Source organism: Hemibagrus wyckioides, linkage group LG29, assembly GCF_019097595.1.
Source record: "Hemibagrus wyckioides isolate EC202008001 linkage group LG29, SWU_Hwy_1.0, whole genome shotgun sequence".
In the NCBI taxonomy this organism is placed as follows: domain Eukaryota; kingdom Metazoa; phylum Chordata; class Actinopteri; order Siluriformes; family Bagridae; genus Hemibagrus; species Hemibagrus wyckioides.
The window spans coordinates 20,262,698-20,282,697 of NC_080738.1; the positions used below are offsets into that span (position 1 = coordinate 20,262,698).

At 46.1% G+C, this 20,000-nt stretch overlaps 2 protein-coding genes across 5 annotated transcripts in view; both read left to right on the top strand.

Annotated features, from left to right (window-relative positions):
• Nucleotides 1-12,605, top strand: part of myoz2b (myozenin 2b) — a 20,299-nt gene extending 7,694 nt beyond the window's left edge. For both annotated transcript variants that reach the window (XM_058384419.1, XM_058384420.1), the window contains exons 5-6: nucleotides 10,678-10,861; nucleotides 11,624-12,605. In XM_058384419.1, the coding sequence (XP_058240402.1) occupies nucleotides 10,678-10,861; nucleotides 11,624-11,849 (410 nt within the window). In that variant the 3' untranslated portion in view covers nucleotides 11,850-12,605. The remainder of the gene's footprint in view (nucleotides 1-10,677; nucleotides 10,862-11,623) is intronic.
• A 519-nt stretch (nucleotides 12,606-13,124) lies between these two features.
• The window catches only part of usp53b (ubiquitin specific peptidase 53b), a 28,149-nt gene continuing 21,273 nt past the window's right edge, over nucleotides 13,125-20,000 (top strand). For all 3 annotated transcript variants that reach the window (XM_058384371.1, XM_058384372.1, XM_058384373.1), the window contains exon 1: nucleotides 13,125-13,444. The gene's annotated coding sequence lies outside the window, so the exon portion shown is untranslated. The remainder of the gene's footprint in view (nucleotides 13,445-20,000) is intronic.

Below are 20,000 nucleotides of genomic sequence, written 5' to 3' on the forward strand. Positions count from 1 at the left end.
GTGTGTGAGGATGTAAAGGTGTGTGTGAGGATGTGTGTAAAGGTGTGTGTGCGGATGTAAAGGTGTGTGTGAAGATGTAAAGGTGTGTGTGAGGATGTGAAGGTGTGTGTGAGGATGTGTGTAAAGGTGTGTGTGAGGATGTAAAGGTGTGTGTGCGGATGTAAAGGTGTGTGTGAGGATGTGTGTAAAGGTGTGTGTGCGGATGTAAAGGTGTGTGTGAGGATGTGAAGGTGTGTGTGAGGATGTGTGTAAAGGTGTGTGTGAGGATGTGAAGGTGTGTGTGAGGATGTGTGTGAAGGTGTGTGAGGATGTGAAGGTGTGTGTGAGGATGTGTGTAAAGGTGTGTGTGAGGATGTGAAGGTGTGTGTGAGGATGTGTGTGAAGGTGTGTGAGGATGTAAAGGTGTGTGTGAGGGTGTCTGTGAGGATGTAAAGGTGTGTGTGAGGATGTAAAGGTGTGTGTGAGGATGAAAAGGTGTGTGTGAGGGTGTGTGTGAAGATGTAAAGGTGTGTGTGAGGGTGTGTGTGAGGATGTAAAGGTGTGTGTGAGGATGTAAAGGTGTGTGTGAGGGTGTGTGTGAGGATGTAAAGGTGTGTGTGAGGATGTAAAGGTGTGTGTGAGGGTGTGTGTGAAGATATAAAGGTGTGTGTGAGGGTGTGTGTGAGGATGTAAAGGTGTGTGTGAGGATGTAAAGGTGTGTGTGAGGGTGTGTGTGAGGATGTAAAGGTGTGTGTGAGGGTGTGTGTGAGGGTGTGTGTGAGGATGTAAAGGTGTGTGTGAGGGTGTGTGTGAGGATGTAAAGGTGTGTGTGAGGATGTAAAGGTGTGTGTGAGGGTGTGTGTGAGGATGTAAAGGTGTGTGTGAGGGTGTGTGTGAGGGTGTGTGTGAGGATGTAAAGGTGTATGTGAGGATGTAAAGGTGTGTGTGAGGGTGTGTGTGAGGATGTAAAGGTGTGTGTGAGGGTGTGTGTGAGGATGTAAAGGTGTGTGTGAGGGTGTGTGTGAGGATGTAAAGGTGTGTGTGAGGATGTAAAGGTATGTGTGAGGATGTAAAGGATGTGTGTGAGGATGTAAAGGTCTGTGTGAGGGTGTGTGTGAGGATGTAAAGGTGTGTGTGAGGGTGTGTATGAGGATGTAAAGGTGTGTGTGAGGATGTGTGTGAGGATGTAAAGGTGTGTGTGAGAATATAAAGGTGTGTGTGAGGGTGTGTGTGAAGATGTGTGTGAGGATGTAAAGGTGTGTGTGAGAATGTAAAGGTGTGTGTGAGGATGTAAAGGTGTGTGTGAGGGTGTGTGTGAGGATGTAAAGGTGTGTGTGAGGGTGTGTGTGAGGATGTGAAGGTGTGTGTGAGGATGTAAAGGTCTGTGTGATGGTGTAAAGGTGTGTGTGAGGGTGTGTGTGAAGATGTGAAGGTGTGTGTGAGGATGTAAAGGTGTGTGTGAGAATTTAAAGGTGTGTGTGAGGATGTAAAGGTGTGTGTGAGGATGTAAAGGTGTGTGTGTGAGAATGTAAAGGTGTGTGTGAGGATGTAAAGGTGTGTGTGAGGGTGTGTGTGAAGATGTGTGTGAGGATGTAAAGGTGTGTGTGAGAATGTAAAGGTGTGTGTGAGGATGTAAAGGTGTGTGTGAGGGTGTGTGTGAGGATGTAAAGGTGTGTGAGAGTGTGTGTGAGGATGTGAAGGTGTGTGTGAGGATGTAAAGGTGTGTGTGAGGGTGGAAAGGTGTGTGTGAGGGTGTTTGTGAGGATGTGAAGGTGTGTGTGAGGATGTAAAGGTGTATTTGAGGGTGTGTGTGAGGATGTAAAGGTGTGTGTGAGGATGTGTGTGAGGATGTAAAGGTGTGTTTGAGGATATAAAGGTGTGTGTGAGGGTGTGTGTGAAGATGTGTGTGAGGATGTAAAGGTGTGTGTGAGAATGTAAAGGTGTGTGTGAGGATGTAAAGGTCTGTGTGAGGGTGTGTGTGAGGATGTAAAGGTGTGTGTGAGGGTGTGTATGAGGATGTAAAGGTGTGTGTGAGGATGTGTGTGAGGATGTAAAGGTGTGTGTGAGGATATAAAGGTGTGTGTGAGGGTGTGTGTGAAGATGTGTGTGAGGATGTAAAGGTGTGTGTGAGAATGTAAAGGTGTGTGTGAGGATGTAAAGGTGTGTGTGAGGGTGTGTGTGAGGATGTAAAGGTGTGTGTGAGGGTGTGTGTGAGGATGTGAAGGTGTGTGTGAGGATGTAAAGGTGTGTGTGAGGGTGTAAAGGTGTGTGTGAGGGTGTGTGTGAAGATGTGAAGGTGTGTGTGAGGATGTAAAGGTGTGTGTGAGAATGTAAAGGTGTGTGTGAGGAAGTAAAGGTGTGTGTGAGGATGTAAAGGTGTGTGTGAGGATGTAAAGGTGTGTGTGAGGGTGTGTGTGAGGATGTAAAGGTGTGTGTGAGGATGTAAAGGTGTGTGTGAGGGTGTGTGTTAGGGTGTAAAGGTGTGTGTGAGGGTGTGTGTGAGGATGTATAGGTGTGTGTGAGGGTGTAAAGGTGTGTGTGAGGATGTAAAGGCGTGTGTGAGGGTGTGTGTGAGGATGTAAAGGTGTGTGTGAGGGTGTGTGTGAGGATGTAAAGGTGTGTGTGAGGGTGTGTGTGAGGATGTTAAGGTGTGTGAGAGTGTGTGTGAGGATGTGAAGGTGTGTGTGAGGATGTAAAGGTGTGTGTGAGGGTGTAAAGGTGTGTGTGAGGGTGTTTGTGAGGATGTGAAGGTGTGTGTGAGGATGTAAAGGTGTATTTGAGGGTGTGTGTGAGGATGTAAAGGTGTGTGTGAGGATGTGTGTGAGGATGTAAAGGTGTGTTTCAGGATATAAAGGTGTGTGTGAGGGTGTGTGTGAAGATGTGTGTGAGGATGTAAAGGTGTGTGTGAGAATGTAAAGGTGTGTGTGAGGGTGTGTGTGAGGATGTAAAGGTGTGTGTGAGGATGTAAAGGTGTGTGTGAGGGTGTGTGTTAGGGTGTAAAGGTGTGTGTGAGGGTGTGTGTGAGGATGTAAAGGTGTGTGTGAGGGTGTAAAGGCGTGTGTGAGGGTGTGTGTGAGGATGTAAAGGTGTGTGTGAGGGTGTGTGTGAGGATGTAAAGGTGCGTGTGAGGGTGTGTGTGAGGATGTAAAGGTGTGTGTGAGGGTGTGTGTGAGGATGTAAAGGTGTGTGTGAGGGTGTGTGTGAGGATGTAAAGGTGTGTGTGAGGGTATGTGTTAGGGTGTAAAGGTGTGTGTGAGGGTGTGTGTGAGGATGTAAAGGTGTGTGTGAGGATGTAAAGGTGTGTGTGAGGGTGTGTGTGAGGATGTGAAGGTGTGTGTGAGGGTGTGTGTGAGGATGTAAAGGTGTGTGTGAGGGTGTGTGTGAGGATGTAAAGGTGTGTGTGAGGATGTAAAGGTGTGTGTGAGGATGTAAAGGTGTGTGTGAGGGTGTAAACGTGTGTGTGAGGATGTAAAGGTGTGTGTGAGGATGTAAAGGTGTGTGTGAGGGTGTAAACATGTGTGTGAGGGTGTGTGTGAGGATGTAAAGGTGTGTGTGAGGATGTAAAGGTGTGTGTGAGGGTGTAAAGGTGTGTTTGAGGGTGTGTGTGAGGATGTAAAGGTGTGTGTGAGGATGTAAAGGTGTGTGTGAGGGTGTGTGTGAGGATGTAAAGGTGTGTGTGAGGATGTAAAGGTGTGTGTGAGGGTGTGTGTGAGGATGTAAAGGTGTGTGTGAGGGTGTGTGTGAGGATGTAAAGGTGTGTGTGAGGATGTAAAGGTATGTGTGAGGGTGTAAAGGATGTGTGTGAGGATGTAAAGGTGTGTGTGAGGGTGTAAACATGTGTGTGAGGGTGTGTGTGAGGATGTAAAGGTGTGTGTGAGGATGTAAAGGTGTGTGTGAGGATGTAAAGGTGTGTGTGAGGGTGTGTGTGAGGATGTAAAGGTGTGTGTGAGGGTGTGTGTGAGGATGTAAAGGTGTGTGTGAGGGTGTGTGTGAGGATGTAAAGGTGTGTGTGAGGATGTAAAGGTGTGTGTGAGGGTGTGTGTGAGGTTGTAAAGGTGTGTGTGAGGATGTAAATGTGTGTGTGAGGGTGTGTGTGAGGATGTGAAGGTGTGTGTGAGGATGTAAAGGTGTGTGTGAGGGTGTGTGTGAGGATGTAAAGGTGTGTGTGAGGATGTAAAGGTGTGTGTGAGGGTGTGTGTGAGGATGTTAAGGTGTGTGAGAGTGTGTGTGAGGATGTGAAGGTGTGTGTGAGGATGTAAAGGTGTGTGTGAGGGTGTAAAGGTGTGTGTGAGGGTGTTTGTGAGGATGTGAAGGTGTGAGTGAGGATGTAAAGGTGTATTTGAGGGTGTGTGTGAGGATGTAAAGGTGTGTGTGAGGATGTGTGTGAGGATGTAAAGGTGTGTTTGAGGATATAAAGGTGTGTGTGAGGGTGTGTGTGAAGATGTGTGTGAGGATGTAAAGGTGTGTGTGAGAATGTAAAGGTGTGTGTGAAGATGTGAAGGTCTGTGTGAGGGTGTGTGTGAGGATGTAAAGGTGTGTGTGAGGGTGTGTATTAGGATGTAAAGTTGTGTGTGAGGATGTGTGTGAGTATGTAAAGGTGTGTGTGAGGATATAAAGGTGTGTGTGAGGGTGTGTGTGAAGATGTGTGTGAGTATGTAAAGGTGTGTGTGAGGATATAAAGGTGTGTGTGAGGGTGTGTGTGAGGATGTAAAGGTGTGTGTGAGGGTGTGTGTGAGGATGTGAAGGTGTGTGTGAGGATGTAAAGGTGTGTGTGAGGGTGTAAAGGTGTGTGTGAGGGTGTGTGTGAAGATGTGAAGGTGTGTGTGAGGATGTAAAGGTGTGTGTGAGGATGTAAAGGTGTGTGTGAGAATGTAAAGGTGTGTGTGAGGATGTAAAGGTGTGTGTGAGGGTGTGTGTGAGGATGTAAAGGTGTGTGTGAGGGTGTGTGTTAGGGTGTAAAGGTGTGTGTGAGGGTGTGTGTGAGGATGTAAAGGTGTGTGTGAGGGTGTAAAGGTGTGTGTGAGGATGTAAAGGCGTGTGTGAGGGTGTGTGTGAGGATGTAAAGGTGTGTGTGAGGGTGTGTGTGAGGATGTAAAGGTGTGTGTGAGGGTGTGTGTGAGGATGTAAAGGTGTGTGTGAGGATGTAAAGGTGTGTGTGAGGGTGTGTGTGAGGATGTGAAGGTGTGTGTGAGGGTGTGTGTGAGGATGTAAAGGTGTGTGTGAGGGTGTGTGTGAGGATGTAAAGGTGTGTGTGAGGGTGTAAACGTGTGTGTGAGGGTGTGTGTGAGGATGTAAAGGTGTGTGTGAGGATGTAAAGGTGTGTGTGAGGGTGTTTGTTAGGGTGTAAAGGTGTGTGTGAGGGTGTGTGTGAGGATGTAAAGGTGTGTGTGAGGATGTAAAGGTGTGTGTGAGGGTGTGTGTGAGGATGTAAAGGTGTGTGTGAGGGTGTAAAGGTGTGTTTGAGGGTGTGTGTGAGGATGTAAAGGTGTGTGTGAGGATGTAAAGGTGTGTGTGAGGGTGTGTGTGAGGATGTAAAGGTGTGTGTGAGGATGTAAAGGTGTGTGGGACGGTGTGTGTGAGGATGTAAAGGTGTGTGTGAGGATTTAAAGGTGTGTGTGAGGGTGTGTGTGAGGATGTAAAGGTGTGTGTGAGGATGTAAAGGTATGTGTGAGGGTGTAAAGGTGTGTGTGAGGGTGTAAAGGTGTGTGAGGGTGTGTGTGAGGATGTAAAGGTGTGTGTGAGGATGTAAAGGTGTGTGTGAGGATGTGAAGGTGTGTGTGAGGATGTAAATGTGTGTGTGAGGGTGTGTGTGAGGTTGTAAAGGTGTGTGTGAGGATGTAAAGGTGTGTGTGAGAATGTAAAGGTGTGTGTGAGGATGTAAAGGTGTGTGTGAGGGTGTGTGTTAGGATGTAAAGGTTTGTGTGAGGGTGTGTGTGAGGATGTAAAGGTGTGTGTGAGGGTGTGTGTGAGGATGTAAAGGTGTGTTTGAGGGTGTGTGTGAGGATGTAAACGTGTGTGTGAGGATGTAAAGGTGTGTGTGAGGATGTAAAGGTGTGTGTGAGTGTGTGTGTGAGGATGTAAAGGTGTGTGAGAGTGTGTGTGAGGATGTAAACGTGTGTGTGAGGGTGTAAAGGTGTGTGTGAGGGTGTTTGTGAGGATGTGAAGGTGTGTGTGAGGATGTAAATGTGTGTGTGAGGGTGTGTGTGAGGATGTAAAGGTGTGTGAGGATGTGTGTGAGGATGTAAAGGTGTGTGTGAGGGTGTAAAGGTGTGTGTGAGGGTGTGTGTGAAGATGTGAAGGTGTGTGTGAGAATGTAAAGGTGTGTGTGAGGATGTAAAGGTGTGTGTGAGGGTGTGTGTGAGGATGTAAAGGTGTGTGTGAGGATGTAAAGGTGTGTGTGAGGGTGTGTGTGAGGATGTAAAGGTGTGTGTGAGGATGTAAAGGTGTGTGTGAGGGTGTGTGTGAGGATGTAAAGGTGTGTGTGAGGATGTAAAGGTGTGTGTGAGGGTGTGTGTGAGGATGTTAAGGTGTGTGAGAGTGTGTGTGAGGATGTAAAGGTGTGTGTGAGGATGTAAAGGTGTGTGTGAGGGTGTGTGTGAGGATGTAAAGGTGTGTGTGAGGATGTAAAGGTATGTGTGAGGTTGTAAAGGTGTGTGTGAGGATGTAAATGTGTGTGTGAGGGTGTGTGTGAGGATGTAAAGGTGTGTGTGAGGATGTAAAGGTGTGTGTGAGGGTGTGTGTGAGGATGTAAAGGTGTGTGTGAGGATGTAAAGGTGTGTGTGAGGGTGTGTGTGAGGATGTTAAGGTGTGTGAGAGTGTGTGTGAGGATGTAAAGGTGTGTGTGAGGATGTAAAGGTGTGTGTGAGGGTGTGTGTTAGGGTGTAAAGGTGTGTGTGAGGGTGTGTGTGAGGATGTAAAGGTGTGTGTGAGGGTGTAAAGGTGTGTGTGAGGATGTAAGGGCGTGTGTGAGGGTGTGTGTGAGGATGTAAAGGTGTGTGTGAGGGTGTGTGTGAGGATGTAAAGGTGCGTGTGAGGGTGTGTGTGAGGATGTAAAGGTGTGTGTGAGGGTGTGTGTGAGGATGTAAAGGTGCGTGTGAGGGTGTGTGTGAGGATGTAAAGGTGTGTGTGAGGGTATGTGTTAGGGTGTAAAGGTGTGTGTGAGGGTGTGTGTGAGGATGTAAAGGTGTGTGTGAGGATGTAAAGGTGTGTGTGAGGGTGTGTGTGAGGATGTGAAGGTGTGTGTGAGGGTGTGTGTGAGGATGTAAAGGTGTGTGTGAGGGTGTGTGTGAGGATGTAAAGGTGTGTGTGAGGATGTAAAGGTGTGTGTGAGGATGTAAAGGTGTGTGTGAGGGTGTGTGTGAGGATGTAAAGGTGTGTGTGAGGATGTAAAGGTGTGTGTGAGGGTGTAAACATGTGTGTGAGGGTGTGTGTGAGGATGTAAAGGTGTGTGTGAGGATGTAAAGGTGTGTGTGAGGGTGTAAAGGTGTGTTTGAGGGTGTGTGTGAGGATGTAAAGGTGTGTGTGAGGATGTAAAGGTGTGTGTGAGGGTGTGTGTGAGGATGTAAAGGTGTGTGTGAGGATGTAAAGGTGTGTGTGAGGGTGTGTGTGAGGATGTAAAGGTGTGTGTGAGGATGTAAAGGTGTGTGTGAGGGTGTGTGTGAGGATGTAAAGGTGTGTGTGAGGATGTAAAGGTATGTGTGAGGGTGTGTGTGAGGATGTAAAGGTGTGTGTGAGGATGTGAAGGTCTGTGTGAGGGTGTGTGTGAGGATGTAAAGGTGTGTGTGAGGGTGTGTATGAGGATGTAAATGTGTGTGTGAGGATGTGTGTGAGTATGTAAAGGTGTGTGTGAGGATATAAAGGTGTGTGTGAGGGTGTGTGTGAAGATGTGTGTGAGTATGTAAAGGTGTGTGTGAGGATATAAAGGTGTGTGTGAGGGTGTGTGTGAGGATGTGAAGGTGTGTGTGAGGATGTAAAGGTGTGTGTGAGGGTGTAAAGGTGTGTGTGAGGGTGTGTGTGAAGATGTGAAGGTGTGTGTGAGGATGTAAAGGTGTGTGTGAGGATGTAAAGGTGTGTGTGAGAATGTAAAGGTGTGTGTGAGGATGTAAAGGTGTGTGTGAGGGTGTGTGTGAGGATGTAAAGGTGTGTGTGAGGGTGTGTGTTAGGGTGTAAAGGTGTGTGTGAGGGTGTGTGTGAGGATGTAAAGGTGTGTGTGAGGGTGTAAAGGTGTGTGTGAGGATGTAAAGGCGTGTGTGAGGGTGTGTGTGAGGATGTAAAGGTGTGTGTGAGGGTGTGTGTGAGGATGTAAAGGTGTGTGTGAGGGTGTGTGTGAGGATGTGAAGGTGTGTGTGAGGGTGTGTGTGAGGATGTAAAGGTGTGTGTGAGGGTGTGTGTGAGGATGTAAAGGTGTGTGTGAGGATGTAAAGGTGTGTGTGAGGATGTAAAGGTGTGTGTGAGGGTGTAAACGTGTGTGTGAGGGTGTGTGTGAGGATGTAAAGGTGTGTGTGAGGATGTAAAGGTGTGTGTGAGGGTGTGTGTGAGGATGTAAAGGTGTGTGTGAGGGTGTGTGTTAGGGTGTAAAGGTGTGTGTGAAGGTGTGTGTGAGGATGTAAAGGTGTGTGTGAGGATGTAAAGGTGTGTGTGAGGGTGTGTGTGAGGATGTAAAGGTGTGTGTGAGGGTGTAAAGGTGTGTTTGAGGGTGTGTGTGAGGATGTAAAGGTGTGTGTGAGGATGTAAAGGTGTGTGTGAGGGTGTGTGTGAGGATGTAAAGGTGTGTGTGAGGATGTAAAGGTGTGTGTGACGGTGTGTGTGAGGATGTAAAGGTGTGTGTGAGGATGTAAAAGTGTGTGTGAGGGTGTGTGTGAGGATGTAAAGGTGTGTGTGAGGATGTAAAGGTATGTGTGAGGGTGTAAAGGTGTGTGTGAGGGTGTAAAGGTGTGTGAGGGTGTGTGTGAGGATGTAAAGGTGTGTGTGAGGATGTAAATGTGTGTGTGAGGGTGTGTGTGAGGTTGTAAAGGTGTGTGTGAGGATGTAAAGGTGTGTGTGAGAATGTAAAGGTGTGTGTGAGGATGTAAAGGTGTGTGTGAGGGTGTGTGTTAGGATGTAAAGGTTTGTGTGAGGGTGTGTGTGAGGATGTAAAGGTGTGTGTGAGGGTGTGTGTGAGGATGTAAAGGTGTGTTTGAGGGTGTGTGTGAGGATGTAAACGTGTGTGTGAGGATGTAAAGGTGTGTGTGAGGATTTAAAGGTGTGTGTGAGTGTGTGTGTGAGGATGTAAAGGTGTGTGAGAGTGTGTGTGAGGATGTAAACGTGTGTGTGAGGGTGTAAAGGTGTGTGTGAGGGTGTTTGTGAGGATGTGAAGGTGTGTGTGAGGATGTAAATGTGTGTGTGAGGGTGTGTGTGAGGATGTAAAGGTGTGTGAGGATGTGTGTGAGGATGTAAAGGTGTGTGTGAGGGTGTAAAGGTGTGTGTGAGGGTGTGTGTGAAGATGTGAAGGTGTGTGTGAGGATGTAAAGGTGTGTGTGAGAATGTAAAGGTGTGTGTGAGGATGTAAAGGTGTGTGTGAGGGTGTGTGTGAGGATGTAAAGGTGTGTGTGAGGATGTGAAGGTGTGTGTGAGGATGTAAAGGTGTGTGTGAGGGTGTGTGTGAGGATGTAAAGGTGTGTGTGAGGGTGTGTGTGAGGATGTGAAGGTGTGTGTGAGGGTGTGTGTGAGGATGTGAAGGTGTGTGTGAGGATGTAAAGGTGTGTGTGAGGATGTAAAGGTGTGTGCGAGGGTGTGTGTGAGGATGTGAAGGTGTGTGTGAGGATGTAAAGGTGTGTGTGAGGATGTAAAGGTGTGTGTGAGGGTGTGTGTGAAGATGTGAAGGTGTGTGTGAGGATGTAAAGGTGTGTGTGAGGGTGTAAAGGTGTGTGTGAGGGTGTGTGTGAAGATGTGAAGGTGTGTGTGAGGATGTAAAGGTGTGTGTGAGAATGTAAAGGTGTGTGTGAGGATGTAAAGGTGTGTGTGAGGGTGTGTGTGAGGATGTAAAGGTGTGTGTGAGAATGTAAAGGTGTGTGTGAGGATGTAAAGGTGTGTGTGAGGGTGTGTGTGAGGATGTAAAGGTGTGTGTGAGGATGTAAAGGTGTGTGTGAGGGTGTGTGTGAGGATGTAAAGGTGTGTGTGAGGGTGTGTGTGAGGATGTGAAGGTGTGTGTGAGGATGTAAAGGTGTGTGTGAGGGTGTGTGTGAGGATGTGAAGGTGTGTGTGAGGGTGTGTGTGAGGATGTGAAGGTGTGTGTGAGGATGTAAAGGTGTGTGTGAGGATGTAAAGGTGTGTGCGAGGGTGTGTGTGAGGATGTGAAGGTGTGTGTGAGGATGTAAAGGTGTGTGTGAGGATGTAAAGGTGTGTGTGAGGATGTAAAGGTGTGTGTGAGGGTGTGTGTGAAGATGTGAAGGTGTGTGTGAGGGTGTGTGTGAGGATGTGAAGGTGTGTGTGAGGATGTGTGTGAAGATGTGAAGGTGTGTGTGAGGATGTGTGTGAGGGTGTAAAGGTGTGTGTGAGGGTGTGTGTGAAGATGTGAAGGTGTGTGTCAGGATGTAAACGTGTGTGTGAGAATCTAAAGGTGTGTGTGAGGATGTAAAGGTGTGTGTGAGGGTGTAAAGGTGTGTGTGAGGATGTAAAGGTGTGTGTGAGTTTTGATTTCAGGTAGGTTCTGTGTTCCAGGTTATGGAGGTCCACTTAAGGATCTTCCTCCAGAGAGGTTCAATGCTACGGCTCTGCCCAAATCTTACCACTCCCCCTGGGAGGAGGCCATCATAAACGATCCGGCTCTGGCTGACACGCTGAAGCTCCACATGCCTGCTCCAGAACCCAGAGCTGAGATGCCTGACTACAAGAGCTTTAACAGGTTCCACCTTCTCCTCTGCTTCTACTACACAAACGTCTTGCCCACTGTCTCACTGAGTCCTGTTTAATTCAGTGAGAGGAGAAAGAGTCGAGTATATATATTAATGAGTACTGAGAAATCAAATTATATTTGAACACACACACACACACACACACACATACAGAGAGAGAGACTTTGATTAGACTGAAGTGTGTAGTATACTGAGAGGTGTGTGTATTTTTGTGCTTTAGCTCCCTCTCATGGACACTCGGTGTGTTTCCTCAATTCAGCATGAGTTTAGATCAATTAAATAAATTAATCCAAAATAATTAAAACTTTTTAATTAAATGAATTAACTTAATTTATTACATTTTTCATTCCAATCAAATTAAAGTATTCCGATTGATATTAAATAATTACTTATAATAATAATAAAATAATAAAAATAACACAAATATTTTATTACATATTAAATATAATTAATATAATTAAATAAATTCAGTAGGAAGTAAATAGAAATGTAAACACATTTTTCTGTGCTGTATGCATAGATCATCATTAGCTTAATGAGGAAGTTTCTCAGTGATTATCTCACAGTTCACTCTGTGTCCAGACTCTTAATTCTGGACAAATTCAAAATGACCAAAACATCTCAGCTCTTAACATTATAATTAGATATATATCAGGAATAAACTGATCAGACTGTAATGGACAGGAAAGAGTCCATTTATGTCAGGAAGGTGTTGAGTTTAAAACCTGAATGTTTTTTTTTTTTTTGATCAGGGTGGCCACGCCGTATGGAGGATTTGAGAAAGCTCCTCGAGGAATCACCTTTAAAGTTGCTGAGCTGGACCTGAACCCACCGAGGTACCCGGAGCTGCAGGACCCCGCGGCCAAGCGACCCACCTTCAACCGCACGGCTCAAGGCTGGATCTCCGACGGAGTTCCTCTCATCTTACCCACAATCCCTGTGGAGCCGTTGGAGATTCCCGAGTCTGATGACCTGTAAACACTAAACCCACAGCAGGAGATCACATCACATCTCCTCTACAGTCAGAGCTTCAACAATGCTCTCAAAACCTCAGCAGATACGTTAGTGGATGATCTTCAACCACATGAAGTCTGCAGCAGCGCTAACAATGAGTTAAAAAATATAAATACATAATAAAAGAAAATATAAAAATATTATAAAAATAATTACTCTAGATTCTGATGTATGAAATCATTTCTATAATTCAACATTATTACTAACAATTAATTACAACACTATCATTTTATAACTAAAACCTTTATCAGGATATTGTTCAAATCTGAACCGTTTAATAAAAATAAAACAACTCACTGCATCAGAACACTTCTGTGTTCAATACAAATCATTCACACTGACATCAGAACTCTTTTATTTCTGATTAAATCCCAGATCACTAAACCAGAACCAGAACCATCACATGACCTGCACACGAGCGTCCCATCACATCTGATAGCAGCTTTATTTTATTTTAACCAATACTTTAATACCTTTACACTGACATATAAATCAGTAAAATACAGAGAGAGAGAGAGAGAGAGAGACAGAGAGTGAGAGAGAAAGAGAGGAGGAGGAGGAGGAGGAGTGTAAATATGATCAGATTTTTTGAAGCTGGTTTTTATTGTAAAAATCTTCTTGTGAAATTTGACGTGCTTCCTGACAGATTTGGCTTTGTTCATTATTTGTGTGTGTGTGTGTGTGTGTGTGTGTTTTGGTTTGAATTTCTTTTCATCCTGTGGTGTACTCCAGATTAAAGATATTTATCCCAGTGACGTCACGGTCATTTCATTTACTGATTAATACAAATAAAAATAAATAAATAAAAACCGCATGATGTCAAAAATCAGAGAAATAAGAAATGACAGATTCTGAGTTCTAAAGTGATAAATTCAATTTAAACTGAAGTGTATTATAATATATTTTATACACTACACACTACAGTTCTTCCCTGTGGCTGAGGTGGAACCTTTAGGGCGAAATGTTTTATATCTTTAAAATGATTTTATTTTCATTAGAACTGTGATGTAGTTTTGAAGATATAAACCACACACACAGCTGAAAGATACACACTAAAGCTACAGACCTCAGCAGCACACCAGTGTGTACAGAGAGAGAGAGAGTGTGTGTGTGTGTAAGGTTATATAGCGCATTCTCGGGAAGAGGATTCTTTCCCAATCTGGCATCCTTCTTATGAAACGCGCTCCGGTGCCCAGTTTATTCTACAGGGACTGCAGTAAGCGGTCAGCTCGGTGGGCGGGGCTAACATGACGTCACACCGTTATCCGGTACGGTTCTCGTTCATCGCCGCTTCCGCAGAATCACATCAACAAGAATCACATCAACAGAACCGACAGCACAGGAGAGGAGAGAACCGGACCGAGCCGTGGACACTCCATCACTCCATCATTATATCAGTCCTCTCTCAGTGCACTGCGGCTGCTGCTGTTTGTTGTTGTTGTTTATTTGGAGCTGAGGGATTTTTGGGGACTGCCGCGGTGTGAACTTGACCATGTCAGAGCCGGGACAGTGATGAAGAAACGGAGGGACTCTTCAGCTCTCCTGATCCACACACTCGGGTGAGCAGGTTATTACCAGAGCATTGTGATTATTTCCAGTGTTATTAGTGTGTTATTAATGTCATAATAACGTCAACAACCTTCAAAAAGCATTCTAGAGAAATGAAGGCAGTGGTAGAAGGCTGAGGATTTACAGAGGAACTGAGATTAAAATAAAAAGTGACCAAATCATTCAGCATTCAGATGTTTATCCAGGTTTTTAGTGTGTGTGTGTGTGTGTGTGTGTGTGTGTGTGTGTGTGAGAGAGAGAAAGCTGCAGTTTGTTTGTTTGAGCTGCAGTGTGTAAGTGGAGTGTGTGTGCAGTGAGTAAGTGGAGTGTGTGTGCAGTGTAGTGTTGAGTTGCAGTGTGTGTGTTCATAGTGTGAAGTGCTGAAATGCAGTGTGTGCAGTGTATAAGTACAGTGTGTGTGTAGTTGTGTGTTCAGTGTGAGCTGCAGTGTAGTGTTGAGCTGCAGTGTGTGTGCAGTGTGTAAATACAGTGTGTGTGCAGTTTGCAAGTGCAGTTGTGTGTTGAGTGTGTGTGCAGTGTGTAAGTACAGTGTGTGTGCAGTGTGTAAGTGTTGAGCTGCAGTGTGTGTGAATGCAGTGTGTGTTAAGCTGCAGTGTGTGTGAATGCAGTGTGTGTGAATGCAGTGTGTGTGTGCAGTGTGTGTACAGTGTGTGTGAATGCAGTGTGTGTGTGCAGTGTGTGTACAGTGTGTGTGTGCAGTGTGTAAGTGTTGAGCTGCAGTGTGTGCAGTGTGTGTGTGCAGTGTGTAAGTGTTGAGCTGCAGTGTGTGTGTGCAGTGTGTAAGTGTTAAGCTGCAGTGTGTGTGAATGCAGTGTGTACAGTGTGTGTGTGCAATGTGTGTGAATGCAGTGTGTGTGTGCAGTGTTTAAGTGTTAAGCTGCAGTGTGTGTGAATGCAGTGTGTGTACAGTGTTTAAGTGTTGAGCTGCAGTGTGTGTGCAGTGTGTGTGTGTGGTGTGTAAGTGTTGAGCTGCAGTGTGTGTGAATGCAGTGTGTGTACAGTGTGTGTGAATGCAGTGTGTGTGTGCAGTGTGTGTGCAGTGTTTAAGTGTTGAGCTGCAGTGTGTGTGCAGTGTGTGTGTGTGGTGTGTAAGTGTTGAGCTGCAGTGTGTGTGAATGCAGTGTGTGTACAGTATGTATGTGCAGTGTGTGTGCAGTGTGTAAGTGTTGAGCTGCAGTGTGTGTGCAGTGTGTGTGTTGAGCTGCAGTGTGTGTGTGTGCAGTGTGTGTGCAGTGCTTAAGTGTTGAGCTGCAGTGTGTGTGTGCAGTGTGTGTGTGTGCAGTGTGTGTGTGCAAGTGTTGAGCTGCAGTGTGTGTGTGTGCAGTGTGTGTGCAGTGTTTGTGTTTAGCTGCAGTGTGTGTGTGTGCATGCAGTGTGTGCGTGCGCAGTGTGTGTGTGCAGTGTGTGTGCAGTGTTTAAGTGTTGAGCTGCAGTGTGTGTGCAGTGTGTGTGTGCAGTGTGTGTGCGTGCAGTGTGTGTGCAGTGTTTAAGTGTTGAGCTGCAGTGTGTGTGTGCAGTGTGTGTGCGTGCAGTGTGTGTGCAGTGTTTAAGTGTTGAGCTGCAGTGTGTGTGTGCAGTGTGTGTGCGTGCAGTGTGTGTGCAGTGTTTAAGTGTTGAGCTGCAGTGTGTGTGTGCAGTGTGTGTGCGTGCAGTGTGTGTGCAGTGTTTAAGTGTTGAGCTGCAGTGTGTGTGTGCAGTGTGTGTGTGCAGTGTGTGTGTGCAGTGTGTGTGTGCAGTGTTTAAGTGTTGAGCTGCAGTGTGTGTGTACAGTGTGTGTGTGCAGTGTGCGTGCAGTGTGTGTGTGTGCAGTGTGTGTGCAGTGTGTGTGTGTGTGCAGTGTGTGTGTGCAGTGTGTGTGTGCAGTGTGTGTGTGTGCAGTGTGTGTGTGCAGTGTGTGTGTGTGCAGTGTGTGTGTTTGTGCAGTGTGTGTGTGTGCAGTGTGTGTGTGCAGTGTGTGTGTGTGCAATGTGTGTGTGTGCAGTGTGTGTGTGCAGTGTGTGTGTGCAGTGTGTGTGTGTGTGCAGTGTGTGTGTTTGTGCAGTGTGTGTGTGTGCAGTGTGTGTGTGTGTGCAGTGTGTGTGCAATGTGTGTGTGTGCAGTGTGTGTGTGCAGTGTGTGTGTGTGCAGTGTGTGTGTGCAGTGTGTGTGTGTGCAGTGTGTGTGTTTGTGCAGTGTGTGTGTGTGCAGTGTGTGTGTGCAGTGTGTGTGCAATGTGTGTGTGTGCAGTGTGTGTGTGCAGTGTGTGTGTGCAGTGTGTGTGTGTGCAGTGTGTGTGTTTGTGCAGTGTGTGTGTGTGCAGTGTGTGTGTGCAGTGTGTGTGCAATGTGTGTGTGTGCAGTGTGTGTGTGCAGTGTGTGTGTGCAGTGTGTGTGTGTGCAGTGTGTGTGTGCAGTGTGTGTGCGTGCAGTGTGTGTGCAGTGTTTAAGTGTTGAGCTGCAGTGTGTGTGTGCAGTGTTTAAGTGTTGAGCTGCAGTGTGTGTGCGTGCAGTGTGTGTGTGCAGTGTGTGTACAGTGTGTGTGCGTGCAGTGTGTGTGTGCAGTGTGTGTACAGTGTGTGTGCGTGCAGTGTGTGTGTGCAGTGTGTGTGTGCAGTGTGTGTACAGTGTGTGTGCATGCAGTGTGTGTGTGCAGTGCTTAAGTGTTGAGCTGCAGTGTGTGTGTGCAGTGTGTGTGTGCAGTGTGTGTGTGTGTGCAGTGTGTGTGTGTGTGCAGTGTGTGTGTGTGTGCAGTGTGTGTGTGTGCAGTGTGTGTGCAGTGTGTGTGTGTGCAGTGTGTGTGTGCAGTGTGTGTGCAGTGTGTGTGCGTGCAGTGTGTGTGTGCAGTGCTTAAGTGTTGAGCTGCAGTGTGTGTGTGCAGTGTGTGTGTGCAGTGTGCGTGCAGTGTGTGTGTGTGTGCAGTGTGTGTGTGTGTGCAGTGTGTGTGTGCAGTGTGTGTGTGCAGTGTGTGTGTGTGTGCAGTGTGTGTGCAGTGTGTGTGTGTGCAGTGTGTGTGCAGTGTGTGTGCGTGCAGTGTGTGTGCATGCAGTGTGTGTGTGCAGTGTGTGTGCATGCAGTGTGTGTGTGCAGTGCTTAAGTGTTGAGCTGCAGTGTGTGTGTGCAGTGTGTGTGTGTGCAGTGTTTAAGTGTTGAGCTGCAGTGTGTGTGTGCAGTGTGTGTGTGCAGTGTGCGTGCAGTGTGTGTGTGTGCAGTGTGTGTAGTGTGTGTGTGTGTGCAGTGTGTGTGCAGTGTGTGTGTGTGTGTGTGCAGTGTGTGTGTATGCAGTGTGTGTGCAGTGTGTGTGCAGTGTGTGTGCAGTGTGTGTGTGTGTGCAGTGTGTGTGTGTGTGCAGTGTGTGTGTGTGTGCAATGTGTGTGTGTGCAGTGTGTGTGTGTGCAGTGTTTAAGTGTTGAGCTGCAGTGTGTGTGTGCAGTGAGTGTGTGCAGTGTGTGCAGTGTGTGTGTGTGTGCAGTGTGTGTGCAGTGTGTGTGTGTGTGCAGTGTGTGTGTGTGCAGTGTGTGTGTGTGTGCAGTGTGTGTGTGCAGTGTGTGTGCAGTGTGTGTGTGTGTGCAGTGTGTGTGTGTGCAGTGTGTGTGTGTGTGCAGTGTGTGTGTGTGCAGTGTGTGTGCAGTGTGTGTGTGTGCAGTGTGTGTGTGCAGTGTGTGTGCAGTGTGTGTGCGTGCAGTGTGTGTGTGCAGTGTGTGTGTGCAGTGCTTAAGTGTTGAGCTGCAGTGTGTGTGTGCAGTGTGTGTGTGCAGTGTGCGTGCAGTGTGTGTGTGTGTGCAGTGTGTGTGTGTGTGCAGTGTGTGTGTGCAGTGTGTGTGTGCAGTGTGTGTGTGTGCAGTGTGTGTGTGTGCAGTGTGTGTGTGCAGTGCTTAAGTGTTGAGCTGCAGTGTGTGTGTGCAGTGTGTGTGTGCAGTGTGCGTGCAGTGTGTGTGTGTGTGCAGTGTGTGTGTGTGTGCAGTGTGTGTGTGCAGTGTGTGTGTGCAGTGTGTGTGTGTGTGCAGTGTGTGTGTGTGCAGTGTGTGTGCAGTGTGTGTGCGTGCAGTGTGTGTGCATGCAGTGTGTGTGTGCAGTGTGTGTGCATGCAGTGTGTGTGTGTGCAGTGTTTAAGTGTTGAGCTGCAGTGTGTGTGTGCAGTGTGTGTGTGCAGTGTGCGTGCAGTGTGTGTGTATGCAGTGTGTGTAGTGTGTGTGTGTGTGCAGTGTGTGTGCAGTGTGTGTGTGTGTGCAGTGTGTGTGTATGCAGTGTGTGTGCAGTGTGTGTGCAGTGTGTGTGCAGTGTGTGTGTGTGTGCAGTGTGTGTGTGTGTGCAGTGTGTGTGTGTGTGCAATGTGTGTGTGCAGTGTGTGTGTGTGCAGTGTTTAAGTGTTGAGCTGCAGTGTGTGTGCAGTGAGTGTGTGCAGTGTGTGCAGTGTGTGTGTGTGTGCAGTGTGTGTGCAGTGTGTGTGTGTGCAGTGTGTGTGCAGTGTGTGTGTGTGCAGTGTGTGTGTGCAGTGTGTGTGCAGTGTGTGCAATGTGTGTGTGTCCAGTGTGTGTGTACAGTGTGTGTGGGTGCAGTGTGTGTGCAGTGTGTGTGTGTGCAGTGTGTGTGTGCAGTGTGTGTGCAGTGTGTGTGCAGTGTGTGTGTGCAGTGTGTGTGTACAGTGTGTGTGTGTGTGCAGTGTGTGTGTGTGTGCAGTGTGTGTGCAGTGTGTGTGTGTGTACAGTGTGTGTGTGTGCAGTGTGTGTGTGCAGTGTTTAAGTGTTGAGCTGCAGTGCTGCAGGATGTGTGAGGGACAGTGGGAGCCTGGACACTGGGCCTGGGTACTGACATGTCAGCACACTCTGGGTTGCCAGATTGGATTATCTAATCACTTCCACATATCTACTCTGTTTGCTGGCTCATATCTTTCACTCCTTCATTCAGTCATTTATTAAAGAGAAACATTCAAGTGTAAGGGTTTAGGATATATTTAAATATTTAGAGTTTGGGGTAGAAAATAAGATTCCTTTATGTGAAAAGGTTCACTGAGATGATTCTGGCAACCCTGAACTCTGCAGTCTCCCTCTGCCTGGCCATGCGTGCAATGTGTCCACCAGGCTCTTTGTGTGAAATCAACACTGAAAATGTTAACTCTCCAAACTCAAATCGAGTTTTACGACATAAACACATTATTATTATTATTATTATTATTATTATTATTATTATTATTATTATTAAGCCCATTTGTGTTGCACATTATTCTTTTGATTTAGGTTTAATTCATATGAACACAGTGGATGTTAATTGTGATGATAAAATAGGGATAAAATACTTTAATAATTAAATTTAATAATTTTATTCTTATTTTGAGTTATTTAGTTATTTTTTATTTAAATTTTTCCCCTCCCCTTTCTGTTTTTCTTCTTTTGTAAAGCTGCTTTGAGACAATGTTCATTGTAAAAGGCGCTATACAAAATAAATTGAATTGAATTGATGAGGAATGTTAGTGTTAGAGATGAAGCGGTTATAAAATGTTCAGTGGTTATAGAGTTAATTCCCAGAGAAGAAGATGTTTCTAATGCTGTAAAGATGAAGAGCCTGATCCCTGATCTCCTTTCAGAATTTAGTTTGAAATCCAACAAAACTCACTCTTCATTTTTGGGAAATTCTAAAAGTAATACATAAAGTTGTTGCTGAAGATTTCTGCCTTTACTATAAAAGATAAAGAGGAGAGGAACTGCAGCTTGCTGATCCATCGTGAGGATCTGCATCCATTGGAACCCGTGCAGTGCTCATGGTCCTGTTCCAGAGCCTGATTTTAACAGTAATATGCTGCGACACTGCAGCACCGAGGTTCTCCACCATCTCTGAGCTAAGAGTTCATGACTGCTGTCTCTCTGACTTCATTCAGGTTCTTTTATTTAAATACTCAAAACCCTTTAAAGAGAAAAAGCATGAAACATCTCCGAGATCTTCTGATCTTCTCCTTCAGTCTCCTTCTAAAGCACCGCATTGGGTTCTCTGAATAAAACAAATCTCATATCTGACACTTTCCTGAGGGAAACTCACTACACTCCCGGCTTCATTAGTTTTCTATAAAAAATGACATGTTAATGTTGTCCAAAATCACAGTAACCATGGTAACAGTCAGAGAAAATCAAACAATTAAAAACTAGACATCAGTACATAATGCCCTCCACGTGGTTATTTAAGGAGTCTTTACAGAGATAAGGGTTCTTATATTCATAAAAGTATTTTACCTGGAAACCTTTCTCATTTCTGAGGTGTAGCATTTCCCAAGAAGAACCCCACAGAAGAACCATTCTGGGTTCTAGATTTGACCTTTTATTGTGAGAGTATGATTAGAGTATATGTGAGGGCACTCTAAGGGGTGTTTGAATGATTTACGGATCCATTTCTACTTAAAGAATCCTCTGGGAGATGAAAACATGTTGAATTTTTGATAAGGGTTCCTAAATATCCTCCGGGTTCTTGTTGAACCCATGTTTATAGAACCTGTGTTCTGTTTAGTTCAGAACAGGTTAAACCTAGAATCTGTTATATTAGAGAAAATGAACTGCTTACAGAACCACTGAGAAACCTTTTC